General features: G+C 40.6%; 2 protein-coding genes across 2 annotated transcripts; both read right to left on the minus strand.

Annotated features, from left to right (window-relative positions):
• Positions 1-572: 572 nt before the first annotated feature.
• Positions 573-3584, minus strand: LOC133141131 (interleukin-1 beta-like). The gene is made up of 6 exons (XM_061261543.1): positions 3481-3584; positions 3262-3310; positions 2861-3038; positions 2340-2513; positions 1521-1657; positions 573-1209 (listed from the first exon to the last, which is right to left on the minus strand). The coding sequence occupies exons 2-6, from the start codon at positions 3289-3291 to the stop codon at positions 988-990; spliced, it is 741 nt and encodes a 246-aa protein (XP_061117527.1). The 5' UTR covers positions 3292-3310; positions 3481-3584; the 3' UTR covers positions 573-987.
• Positions 3585-8336: 4752 nt separating this feature from the next.
• On the minus strand, positions 8337-11316 carry LOC133141116 (interleukin-1 beta-like). Its single transcript, XM_061261521.1, has 6 exons — positions 11233-11316; positions 11027-11075; positions 10625-10802; positions 10104-10277; positions 9285-9421; positions 8337-8973 (listed from the first exon to the last, which is right to left on the minus strand). Exons 2-6 carry the CDS (start codon positions 11054-11056, stop codon positions 8752-8754), a joined length of 741 nt encoding a protein of 246 aa, XP_061117505.1. The 5' UTR covers positions 11057-11075; positions 11233-11316; the 3' UTR covers positions 8337-8751.
• Between the last annotated feature and the right edge of the window lie 2198 nt (positions 11317-13514).

The raw sequence follows: 13514 nt of genomic DNA on the forward strand, positions 1-13514 counted from the left end.
TTCAAGTCCATTGTGGTGGTGTATAGAGCCAAAAAGATGAGAATTGTGTCGATGTCCCAATATTTATGGACCTGACTGTATGTGGTCACGCTAGGACTCGGAACTGTACTTTCCTCTAGGGTCCTCATCGCACTTGTCCCTGGGTTTGATTTGCACTTCATCGTACGTGTTGCAGACTTTTATCTGGACACATTTGCTTCTCTGGGGTTTCATGGTTTTTGCAGTATTTTGATCTGAGGATGTTGCCTTATTTTGTATGCCTATATACCACTTTCCAAATCCCCGAGAAGTTCAAATGACACTTTAAAATCATTTTGTTTTACTTTGGTAGGCTACTAGCGGTGGAAAGACAATAATGTTAGGGTAATTTCGGTTACAAAGTAAAAAGGTGACCTACAAACGTGGGGTAATATTAAAAGTTGTGAACAATCCATTGAGACATGCGGAGGCTATATGGCGGATATTGGCATGGCTGGAATGCTAACTGACCAATAGAGACAATGGACCAGGCCTATCCGTTATAAATATGGTATACTGAGCATAGTCTATGAAGTAACAATTTGAGCACTCGATTAGAAACCATTAAATAATTTATTAACAAAGTTACACATTACCACCATGTGCAATAAAGCTGCTCGCTCCAAAAGTCATTATAAAATGCTTGAATTACAGTAGGCTACATAATTTACAGACAAGGAATCAATAAATAATCAGGGAATCAATAAATAATATAAGATACGAAGAACATGAATCTTTCACAAATAGGCTGATCTTAACGACCAGAGAGCACCACGTGGTGGCTGAACCAGTTTTGAGACAGACTCAAAAAGTATCAATACATAATAAATAAATTCATATAAATAAGTACATAAATAAACCCCAGTGCCGTTGTGGCTGTACTCGGTACATACAATGGACGGTTAGGGGATTTTTAGCCAGATTTGTTGGGTGCTTGTGGATGCGTGGTGTGGTTGTATCTTGTGGAGATCACAGCTGTGTGAAGGAGAAGTTGGTGAAATGGGCAGAGTCATCTTCTTTACACATCTCCACGGGTCTTTTATCCTCCACAGCCGTGCTGACGAACCAGCCGCGGAATTTGAGCGACTCTAAACTGGTGGCGTTCAAGCCCTGCTCGCTCTTGAGAAAGAGGAAACGCGCTGCCTCCCCCTTTGCGTCGATGTTCTTCAGCATCGCGTGGTCTTTCACCTCCTGGAGAAACGACACACAATCCACGACTGTGAGCAGACTCATAAAGGAAGCTTGTGGGCCAGGCTTGTTTATATCCTTGAGATCGGCAGATTCATTTTAATAACAAATATATACATTGAAATCAAACAAAGTTAAGAACAATATTTGATCTAATTCAGGACATTGTTATGATAGGCTCAGAAAAGAACAGAATAACGTATTACTGTTCTGACACGTGAATTATGTGGAATTCACAGCTTTGGGTCTCAGAACTGAGGGTCTGAAATCTATCATGTCAACACAGTGCTCTCTGATCAGCATCGTAGATTTACCTCCAGCTGCAAGATGGGGTCGCTACCAGGCTTTGAGCAGGACAGGTAGAGGTCCTTTCCTGCGATACTCAAAGCAATAGGTCGTCTCTGGCTGTCAGTGAAGTTGCGAGACATGTATGTCGACAGGTTCAAGTTTACTGTGGGGAAGGCAAAGAGCAACATGGCCATCAATCCACAATCAACAGGGACATATCTCTGAGTGCATGTACTATGAAATTTCTATTCATTAAATATAAGTGTTTTAGTGTTCTCGCTCAAGACTGCTGTCTGTCCTGGTCCCACGGTGGTGGAATGACCTCCCGGTGGATGTCAGAAAGGTAGAGTCACTGACCTCTTTCAAGCGCAGACTGAAGACTCAGCTCTTCAGGCTACACCTTTCCCTCCCTAACTCACCACCATGATTAGCCTTGTATATGACATAGACTGTAATGGCACTTATATAGTTGTATAGATATTGTTGGGGCATTCTAGCTGCCAACTGTGGTCTGCTAGTTTGGAAGTTGATGTATTCTTCAAGGGTTCCAATTGCATCTGTATGGTCACACTAGGACTCAGAACTGTACTGTCCTCTGAGGTCCTCTTCGCACTTGTACTTGTGTTTGATCTGCACTTCATTGTACGTCGCTCTGGATAAGAGCCTTGCCTTGTAATGTAATGTAATGTTTATACAAGTCTACAGAGGTACTGTAACAAAGGTGTTTAACACTCACACTATTTAGAAAATAACAAACTGAATAATAACTGAAGCTAAACTGAAGCTAAACTCTGCAGTCTGTGCAGCCCCCCCTTCAGGCCACTGCATGCCGTGACTGGGCTTACCTTTGAGATGCATGCTGGCAGCCTGCAGTATCACTGCATGCAGCTCCAGTGGACTCTGGTGGAGCACCAAGCTCTTCTGATCTTGGTCACACACGCTGTGTTCTATAACCTTGGTGTTGTAGAACACGTTGGGCTTGCTACTCCAAGTATCCACCACCACTGGCGTGACGCTCTCTGTGAGAGAAGAGGCAGGGGCATAGGTAGGCCGATGAGCAAAAGAAACAAATGCACGATTGCAATTGGCTACTGCACTACGGAGGGTGATGACAGCCGAATGAAGGCGCTTTGACTTTACGCCACTGAGAAATGTGGCACGCGCAGCCTGTCATTGGTAAATGGTAAATGGTTAGCATTTATATAGTGCCTTCATCCAAAGCGCTGTACAATCGATGTTGTTCATTCACCCATTCATACACACACACACACCTACGGCAATTGGCTGCCATGCAAGGCACCAACCACCTCCAACCATTGGCTGAAAGAGAACATCAACAAGGAAATTCCACGGCAGGTAAGCCTACCTTCAAACACGTTTTCCAGCATAATGTCCAGGAGCTCATGGTCACTGAACTCTGTCCCGCGGGGAGTGTAGCTGTGTTTCATTCTGTGCAGGGCAACGATGATGTTGGCAACATCGCGCAAGCTGTGCGGATGCTGGGTTACCTCCAAATGTAGTTCCTTGTGATCACAGCTTGGGAACTTTTCGGGGATGGGAAAACAAAAAGATTACTCCTCTGATACGAACATGTATGATGCGCGAAAGTTACGTAAATAGACGCTGCACAGCAACACTGAAATAGCTCATGCCACACAGGCTACAAATAGGCCTACTAAAAAATCGCCCTTGCTGTTCAACAGTGTTGCGGTTAACCTTATTTGATCAACACATCTTTAGTTAACGTTAGCTCAGTTACCGTCTCACCTTTTCGATGCAAACAGAGTTGAATTCCATGTTTCTGCTTTTCGTAAAGCTGCAAGAACGATAAAAAGCAATGTTTTAGTTCGTTACGCAAGAATACATTTAATTAAGAAGTTGGGGAAAATATGCTCACAAAACTATGACTGGTTTACAAAATAGACTAAATACACTAGAAGCCATCACAGTCAATTGCGTAAAAAGAACTAACTGCGGAGTACCTACTGTTATTCGTAAAGAAAGGTGCTTAAATCCTCAACTTCAGTGTCGAACCGTGTAGTTTAGTTGTGCCTGCTAGAGCAATCTGCCTACAAGGATGTTTCGCTCCCATATATATTGAGCGCATAGCGGCTGGGGAAATCCCCTGCGTTATTTTCCATCGAACGGCCCAATTGGTCGCCTATTAATGGTCTAACCACAACATCCGCTTTAACCCTTTAACGTAATGTGGACATTTGTCGACAAATCTGATTGAATTAACCAATGTCGATTTGCAACTGTATCTCTACACATAGTTCCAACTGAAAATATCGCATCATAGGTCACAGTGTCAATTCGAACGGTCATTAGAATACCACATTTTGCTTATAAAGCGCTGTTCCAAATGCTGAAAGGCGCCTTGCAACAAAATAAAAGTGCAAAATCAAAATGGGAAAATACATAACATTGCAAATAAGAAAACAATAGCAATTAAAATCAAGCTTCTGAAACGCAAAAATTAGGACAACACAACACAGTAGGAACAGTAGTAGGTTTAAATGAAGGTCAAGCACTTTACGATGACAAAACCTTGATTTATTTTGGGATTGTGCTCATAGTCTCTCATGGACTCCAGTTTAACCATCCACTCCGCAGTGTTCGCTCCCTCCAACTCTCAGCTTCAGCGTTCCCAATCACTGGACTATTAGTTTTACCGCAGTCTATGGCTTCACCTGTTCTGTTTGATAAGTGGGCTCTCTCTACGTACATATGCCATGCCTTTTCGTTCTATTCTTTGTGAGGTATTGGTATCAGTCTGGCTACACAGACTGAGTCTTTGCCATTCTGGTATTATCCATCGCCGTCTGTCTCAGTAGTCATTTGCTTTGTATTTTTTTGACTACGTATTGTGGATCGCCCCTCTGTCTGGTCATTAAAAATATCTGCTCTTGGATCCTTCGTGCCTGAGTTTCGTTGCATGGTCACACTCTGCTTTCCTCCCACAATCTAAAGACATGCAGGTTAGGCTACTTGGGGGTTAATAAATATTGTATATTATATTGAATTGTATAAATAAATGTGTATAAATGGAGGTATAAAAAAAACCACCACCTAGTGTACACCTTTGCAACCACCTAGTTTGTGGTCAACAAAGATAAAGGACCATGGTGAATGTGGCCGGACAAACACAATACACACCGTGGTCAGAATTTCAATGTCAGAAAAAGATAGCGGCTCAAAAACCAGTGATTCAGCCATGGCCAGTTCAGCATGTTTTCTGCTGCATGTATTGTGTTACACAATCACCTCATATGCGCAAATGCTGAAAGATGTCGTAAATAAAAAGTCATATATAATAAGTTGTTGCAGATTTAGCAAAAAGTAGTCAGTTAAAAGCATCTGTTCACACCCAGTAGTCATTACAAATATTAGTTTTGCATCAATAAAACAATGTTTTATTTCTCTGTATTATATCTACTCCAGAATGAAATGGGGTCAAACGTTCAAGAAAGGAATCTCAGCGGTGGAATTTCACAAATTTACAAAATAAAAAAAAAGACTCGATAAATGCAATATTTCATTTACAAAGGAAGGACTTACATCTGTTTCCACACTTCCTTTTTTATTTGTATTTTTAACACAGAAAACAAACTGAATTACTCAGCATCTGAAAATGTACATATGTATGAATAGAAATACAAGTAAAGTTTTGATATTAATGAACATGTTATCAGTCTCTCTTTATGGAGAGTGTTAAGATACCTTGGTAAAAAGAACATAATCCTTTTTTTAATGCCTTGGAGGTTGTGAAGATTAGTTATGTTAGTATCTGATCTGAAAAAAATACTCAGTGAATATATACACATAACACTCTGGAAACCACTCTCTTGGTAAATGCTATGAGGAATGTACTGATAATACCTCTGGCTCACTTCCTATTAAAATAAAATATTTTCAGCGCAACATCATTATCATTCAAGTCACTTGTATTCTGTCCAAAAATACAAGTCTCAAGAGGATATGACGCCTTGACCTGCCTCAACATGATTACACTGTTTTCAAATGAACAATATACTTTTATTCTAAAACATAACATATAAAATGGCTTATTTTAGAATGTCTGTATGTTACTTTGGCTAGGCACGCTGAGAAATAAATAAATGGTAAAAACAATCCGCTTTGACAGAATTACATGTTACCACCATCCCCAACCCAGGCAGCCAGTACATTGACGTGTCAGTTTGACTCAAGCATGAATTTAAAGCATCACATTTGATTAGAGAAACTGCTTATTACTGCCTTGGAAGTTATACCATTGTTACCCACAATATTGTGACTGTTAAACAAAAATATATGAGATGTGAATTGTTGCTTATGTATCTGAAAATGTTTTGGCTTAAAAAGCCCAATATTTCACACAGAGTCATCAATCACCTCAGGTGAGCTCAAAGGGGAATATGGGTCTGAACAATAGTGGTCTGAACCAAATATAATTTACTTTCAAATTTGAGCAAATTCTATAAACGAGGCTCCTGGTGGCTTCACTGCTGTATGGTAGGCTATATTCAGTAAAAACACGAAATACAAATGGAAGTAAGTACCTTTTACAAAAATGACATGAATAACATTGATCTGGACAAAAGGCAAATAAAACAAATGTGAGATTCGTTATGATGGGATAACATTTGGATCGCCTGCCATGAAAATGTATTAACCAAGAATTTAGTTTGTTATGCTTTGTTGATAATATCTGTGAAATTGAGGGTAAAATATTATTAATCATATGTCTGTTATTTCTTCTATCTGGTATTTTTCTATGTGTACAACCATTAAATGTCCTCTGAGGTCAGTACAGCAGCAGGACAATCCTGGATTTCCGCTTCTTGCAGCACTTGATTCCTGCTCCACCCACATTTCTTGCAAAACCTGTTAAAATCGGAGTTTCAGTGCACAGTGCAAAAGTGCAGGTGAATACACGCAATGTTTAATTAAAGATATTTAAGTGGGGAAAAAACCTTTTTGGCAGGTGGGTTTGAAGCTCCATTAATATGAACCATCCCATTTACCTAGAGAAACTGCTTATTACTGCCATGAAATAATCCATTGTATTTACAACATTGTGACTGTTAAATAAAAAATAGATGAGATGAGGATTATTACTTTTGTAACTCAAAATCAGTTTTTCTCTCTTAAAGTACCCAGCGGAGTCATCAAACCTTCAAGGAGCCATAAATCTAAACAATCATCATCACATTACCACAACTCAATATTAAACACTCTTTAGTCTGTAACAAAGACATGTATGTATTCAACTACTGAGATTTTCATCTTTGTTAGTCTTTTAAAAGCATCTCCAATTGCACATCTGGCAAATCAATCCTGTCGTTTCCAACATGGACAACGAATTGTAGTTACATTCGTTGCCCAGCAGATGGTAGAATTTATTAATATCTGCATCGTCACTGGTTTATATTTGGAGCAGAATAATCAGATTATTCGTAATCCCAGCAGAAATTCTAGTGGATTGCAATAATAATTGTTCCAAAGAGATTCTAATCCAGATTTTGGAACTGTCTGACTGACAACTCGCAAGCACACTGAAATTCTTGATATATCCGACATGACTATAATGAACCGTTAAGGAACCAGAACCCACGGTATATCCTGGATATTGGCACAGCAAGAGGGGTGGTTAGGCACGACGCAATGCGCAGTGCCGTCACCCACATTTTCCACGATATACTACAGGGGTGAGTTCAGTAACCACCTTTATACAACGGTTACCACATTTATCTTCCGCTGAACAGTAGCTAACTGGTTGCTAAGCAACGGTTTTGCTAACGTTAGCTAGCAATAATGTATCCCCACGGCACTAGCGTCAACTAGCTAGCTTGGTTGGCATTTATATAGCACCTTTATCCAAAGCACTGTACAATTGATGCTTCTCATTCACCCATTCATACACATACTCACACACCAATGGCAATTGGCTGCCATGCAAGGCACCGACCAGCTCGTCAGGAGCATTTAGGGGTTGCTGAGCTCACCGGTGCGTTCTTTCTGTTTAAGAATGTTCCAAACAGTTGATTTGGCCACACCGAATGTTTTTCCTATCTCTCTGATGTGTTTGTTTTGATTTTTCTGATGTCACTGATAGTGACAGCTCTTTGGATCTCATATTGAGAGTTGACAGCAACAGATTCCAAATGCAAATAGCACAACTTGCTGTTGTATTCCTCCACCGTTCACCTGATTTGGATGTAAATACCCTCAAATTAAAGCTGAAAGTCTGCATCTTGTTCATTTCATTTCAAGTCCATTGTGGTGGTGTATAGAGCCAAAAAGATGAGAATTGTGTCGATGTCCCAATATTTATGGACCTGACTGTATGTGGTCACGCTAGGACTCGGAACTGTACTTTCCTCTAGGGTCCTCATCGCACTTGTCCCTGGGTTTGATTTGCACTTCATCGTACGTGTTGCAGACTTTTATCTGGACACATTTGCTTCTCTGGGGTTTCATGGTTTTTGCAGTATTTTGATCTGAGGATGTTGCCTTATTTTGTATGCCTATATACCACTTTCCAAATCCCCGAGAAGGTCAAATGACACTTTAAAATCATTTTGTTTTACTTTGGTAGGCTACTAGCGGTGGAAAGACAATAATGTTAGGGTAATTTCGGTTACAAAGTTAAAAGGTGACCTACAAACGTGGGGTAATATTAAAAGTTGTGAACAATCCATTGAGACATGCGGAGGCTATATGGTGGATATTGGCATGGCTGGAATGCTAACTGACCAATAGAGACAATGGACCAGGCCTATCCGTTATAAATATAGTATACTGAGCATAGTCTATGAAGTAACAATTTGAACACTCGATTCGAAACCATTAAATAATTTATTAACAAAGTTACACATTACCACCATGTGCAATTAAGCTGCTCGCTCCAAAAGTCATTATAAAATGCTTGAATTACAGTAGGCTACATCATTTACAGACAAGGAATCAATAAATAATCAGGGAATCAATAAATAATATAAGATACGAAGAACATGAATCTTTCACAAATAGGCTGATCTTAACGACCAGAGAGCACCACGTGGTGGCTGAACCAGTTTTGAGACAGACTCAAAAAGTATCAATACATAATAAATAAATTAATATAAATAAGTACATAAATAAACCCCAGTGCCGTTGTGGCTGTACTCGGTACATACAATGGACGGTTGGGGGATTTTTAGCCAGATTTGTTGGGTGCTTGTGGATGCGTGATGTGGTTGTATCTTGTGGAGATCACAGCTGTGTGAAGGAGAAGTTGGTGAAATGGGCGGAGTCATCTTCTTTACACATCTCCACGGGTCTTTTATCCTCCACAGCCGTGCTGACGAACCAGCCGCGGAATTTGAGCGACTCTAAGCTGGTGGCGTTCAAGCCCTGCTCGCTCTTGAGAAAGAGGAAACGCGCCGCCTCCCCCTTTGCGTCGATGTTCTTCAGCATCGCGTGGTCTTTCACCTCCTGGAGAAACGACACACAATCCACGACTGTGAGCAGACTCATAAAGGAAGCTTGTGGGCCAGGCTTGTTTATATCCTTGAGATCGGCAGATTCATTTTAATAACAAATATATACATTGAAATCAAACAAAGTTAAGAACAATATTTGATCTAATTCAGGACATTGTTATGATAGGCTCAGAAAAGAACAGAATAACGTATTACTGTTCTGACACGTGAATTATGTGGAATTCACAGCTTTGGGTCTCAGAACTGAGGGTCTGAAATCTATCATGTCAACACAGTGCTCTCTGATCAGCATCGTAGATTTACCTCCAGCTGCAAGATGGGGTCGCTACCAGACTTTGAGCAGGACAGGTAGAGGTCCTTTCCTGCGATACTCAAAGCAACAGGTCGTCTCTGGCTGTCAGTGAAGTTGCGAGACATGTATGTCGACAGGTTCAAGTTTACTGTGGGGAAGGCAAAGAGCAACATGTCCATCAATCCACAATCAACAGGGACATATCTCTGAGTGCATGTACTATGAAATTTCTATTCATTAAATATAAGTGTTTTAGTGTTCTCGCTCAAGACTGCTGTCTGTCCTGGTCCCACGGTGGTGGAATGACCTCCCGGTGGATGTCAGAAAGGTAGAGTCACTGACCTCTTTCAAGCGCAGACTGAAGACTCAGCTCTTCAGGCTACACCTTTCCCTCCCTAACTCACCACCATGATTAGCCTTGTATATGACATAGACTGTAATGGCACTTATATAGTTGTATAGATATTGTTGGGGCATTCTAGCTGCCAACTGTGGTCTGCTAGTTTGGAAGTTGATGTATTCTTCAAGGGTTCCAATTGCATCTGTATGGTCACACTAGGACTCAGAACTGTACTGTCCTCTGAGGTCCTCTTCGCACTTGTACTTGTGTTTGATCTGCACTTCATTGTACGTCGCTCTGGATAAGAGCCTTGCCTTGTAATGTAATGTAATGTTTATACAAGTCTACAGAGGTACTGTAACAGAGGTGTTTAACACTCACACTATTTAGAAAATAACAAACTGAATAATAACTGAAGCTAAACTGAAGCTAAACTCTGCAGTCTGTGCAGCCCCCCCTTCAGGCCACTGCATGCCGTGACTGGGCTTACCTTTGAGATGCATGCTGGCAGCCTGCAGTATCACTGCATGCAGCTCCAGTGGACTCTGGTGGAGCACCAAGCTCTTCTGATCTTGGTCACACACGCTGTGTTCTATAACCTTGGTGTTGTAGAACACGTTGGGCTTGCTACGCCTAGTATCCACCGCCACTGGCGTGACGCTCTCTGTGAGAGAAGAGGCAGGGGCATAGGTAGGCCGATGAGCAAAAGAAACAAATGCACGATTGCAATTGGCTACTGCACTACGGAGGGTGATGACAGCCGAATGAAGGCGCTTTGACTTTACGCCACTGAGAAATGTGGCACGCGCAGCCTGTCATTGGTAAATGGTAAATGGTTAGCATTTATATAGTGCCTTCATCCAAAGCGCTGTACAATCGATGTTGTTCATTCACCCATTCATACACACACACACACCTACGGCAATTGGCTGCCATGCAAGGCACCAACCACCTCCAACCATTGGCTGAAAGAGAACATCAACAAGGAAATTCCACGGCAGGTAAGCCTACCTTCAAACACGTTTTCCAGCATAATGTCCAGGAGCTCATGGTCACTGAACTCTGTCCCGCGGGGAGTGTAGCTGTGTTTCATTCTGTGCAGGGCAACGATGATGTTGGCAACATCGCGCAAGCTGTGCGGATGCTGGGTTACCTCCAAATGTAGTTCCTTGTGATCACAGCTTGGGAACTTTTCGGGGATGGGAAAACAAAAAGATTACTCCTCTGATACGAACATGTATGATGCGCGAAAGTTACGTAAATAGACGCTGCACAGCAACACTGAAATAGCTCATGCCACACAGGCTACAAATAGGCCTACTAAAAAAATCGCCCTTGCTGTTCAACAGTGTTGCGGTTAACCTTATTTGATCAACACATATTTAGTTAACGTTAGCTCAGTTACCGTCTCACCTTTTCGATGCAAACAGACTTGAATTCCATGTTTCTGCTTTTCGTAAAGCTGCAAGAATGATAAAAAGCAATGCTTTAGTTCGTTACGCAACAATACATTTAATTAACAATTCTCACAAAACTATGACTGGTTTACAAAATAGACTAAATACACTAGAAGCCATCACAGTCAATTGCGTAAAAAGAACCAACTGCGGAGTACCTACTGTTATTCGTAAAGAAAGGTGCTTAAATCCTCAACTTCAGTGTTGAACCGTGTAGTTTAGTTGTGCCTGCTAGAGCAATCTGCCTACAAGGATGTTTCGCTCCCATATATATTGAGCGCATAGCGGCTGGGGAAATCCCCTGCGTTATTTTCCATCGAACGGCCCAATTGGTCGCCTATTAATGGTCTAACCACAACATCCGCTTTAACCCTTTAACGTAATGTGGACATTTGTGGACAAATCTGATTGAATTAACCAATGTCGATTTGCAACTGTATCTCTACACATAGTTCCAACTGAAAATATCGCATCATAGGTCACAGTGTCAATTCGAACGGTCATTAGAATACCACATTTTGCTTATAAAGCGCTGTTCCAAATGCTGAAAGGCGCCTTGCAACAAAATAAAAGTGCAAAATCAAAATGGGAAAATACATAACATTGCAAATAAGAAAACAATAGCAATTAAAATCAAGCTTCTGAAACGCAAAAATTAGGACAACACAACACAGTAGGAACAGTAGTAGGTTTAAATGAAGGTCAAGCACTTTACGATGACAAAACCTTGATTTATTTTGGGATTGTGCTCATAGTCTCTCATGGACTCCAGTTTAACCATCCACTCCGCAGTGTTCGCTCCCTCCAACTCTCAGCTTCAGCGTTCCCAATCACTGGACTATTAGTTTTACCGCAGTCTATGGCTTCACCTGTTCTGTTTGATAAGTGGGCTCTCTCTACGTACATATGCCATGCCTTTTCGTTCTATTCTTTGTGAGGTATTGGTATCAGTCTGGCTACACAGACTGAGTCTTTGCCATTCTGGTATTATCCATCGCCGTCTGTCTCAGTAGTCATTTGCTTTGTATTTTTTTGACTACGGATTGTGGATCGCCCCTCTGTCTGGTCATTAAAAATATCTGCTCTTGGATCCTTCGTGCCTGAGTTTCGTTGCATGGTCACACTCTGCTTTCCTCCCACAATCTAAAGACATGCAGGTTAGGCTACTTGGGGGTTAATAAATATTGTATATTATATTGAATTGTATAAATAAATGTGTATAAATGGAGGTATAAAAAAAAAATTAACCTAGCCACCACCTAGTGTACACCTTTGCAACCACCTAGTTTGTGGTCAACAAAGATAAAGGACCATGGTGAATGTGGCCGGACAAACACAATACACACCGTGGTCAGAATTTCAATGTCAGAAAAAGATAGCGGCTCAAAAACCAGTGATTCAGCCATGGCCAGTTCAGCATGTTTTCTGCTGCATGTATTGTGTTACACAATCACCTCATATGCGCAAATGCTGAAAGATGTCGTAAATAAAAAGTCATATATAATAAGTTGTTGCAGATTTAGCAAAAAGTAGTCAGTTAAAAGCATCTGTTCACACCCAGTAGTCATTACAAATATTAGTTTTGCATCAATAAAACAATGTTTTATTTCTCTGTATTATATCTACTCCAGAATGAAATGGGGTCAAACGTTCAAGAAAGGAATCTCAGCGGTGGAATTTCACAAATTTACAAAATAAAAAAAAAGACTCGATAAATGCAATATTTCATTTACAAAGGAAGGACTTACATCTGTTTCCACACTTCCTTTTTTATTTGTATTTTTAACACAGAAAACAAACTGAATTACTCAGCATCTGAAAATGTACATATGTATGAATAGAAATACAAGTAATGTTTTGATATTAATGAACATGTTATCAGTCTCTCTTCATGGAGAGTGTTAAGATACCTTGGTAAAAAGAACATAATCCTTTTTTTAATGCCTTGGAGGTTGTGAAGATTAGTTATGTTAGTATCTGATCTGAAAAAAATACTCAGTGAATATATACACATAACACTCTGGAAACCACTCTCTTGGTAAATGCTATGACGAATGTACTGATAATACCTCTGGCTCACTTCCTATTAAAATAAAATATTTTCAGCGCAACATCATTATCATTCAAGTCACTTGTATTCTGTCCAAAAATACAAGTCTCAAGAGGATATGACGCCTTGACCTGCCTCAACATGATTACACTGTCAGCTTTTGTTTACAGCATAATCCCAAACAAGGCATGACTAAACTTGAAGTTTATGAAACCTATGTTTCCTGTTCAAGGGTCTCATAAGTAAAATGTCCTGTAGACAGTACCAGGCAGAATTTGTGGGCAGGTACATTAGGCTTGTGCAGAGCAACTCAGTGGAAATATTTTTTGCAGGAATAAAAGATGTAGCATTTTATTAGTAGTAGGAATGAGACAAGGTCCCGCTCCAGGACATT

The sequence above is a fragment of the Conger conger genome, chromosome 11 (assembly GCF_963514075.1).
Source record: "Conger conger chromosome 11, fConCon1.1, whole genome shotgun sequence".
In the NCBI taxonomy this organism is placed as follows: Eukaryota; Metazoa; Chordata; class Actinopteri; order Anguilliformes; family Congridae; genus Conger; species Conger conger.

Bases quoted from the DNA above. Each gene is read 5' to 3' on its own strand.
- LOC133141131 (XM_061261543.1), bottom strand. From the start codon at position 3,291: ATGGAATTCAACTCTGTTTGCATCGAAAAG. The intron at 3,039-3,261 runs GTGAGACGGTAA...ATCCCCGAAAAG, and splicing joins ACTCTGTTTGCATCGAAAAG to TTCCCAAGCTGTGATCACAA. The intron at 1,210-1,520 runs GTAAATCTACGA...TCGTTTCTCCAG, and splicing joins ACCCCATCTTGCAGCTGGAG to GAGGTGAAAGACCACGCGAT.
- LOC133141116 (XM_061261521.1), bottom strand. From the start codon at position 11,056: ATGGAATTCAAGTCTGTTTGCATCGAAAAG. The intron at 10,803-11,026 runs GTGAGACGGTAA...ATCCCCGAAAAG, and splicing joins AGTCTGTTTGCATCGAAAAG to TTCCCAAGCTGTGATCACAA. The intron at 8,974-9,284 runs GTAAATCTACGA...TCGTTTCTCCAG, and splicing joins ACCCCATCTTGCAGCTGGAG to GAGGTGAAAGACCACGCGAT.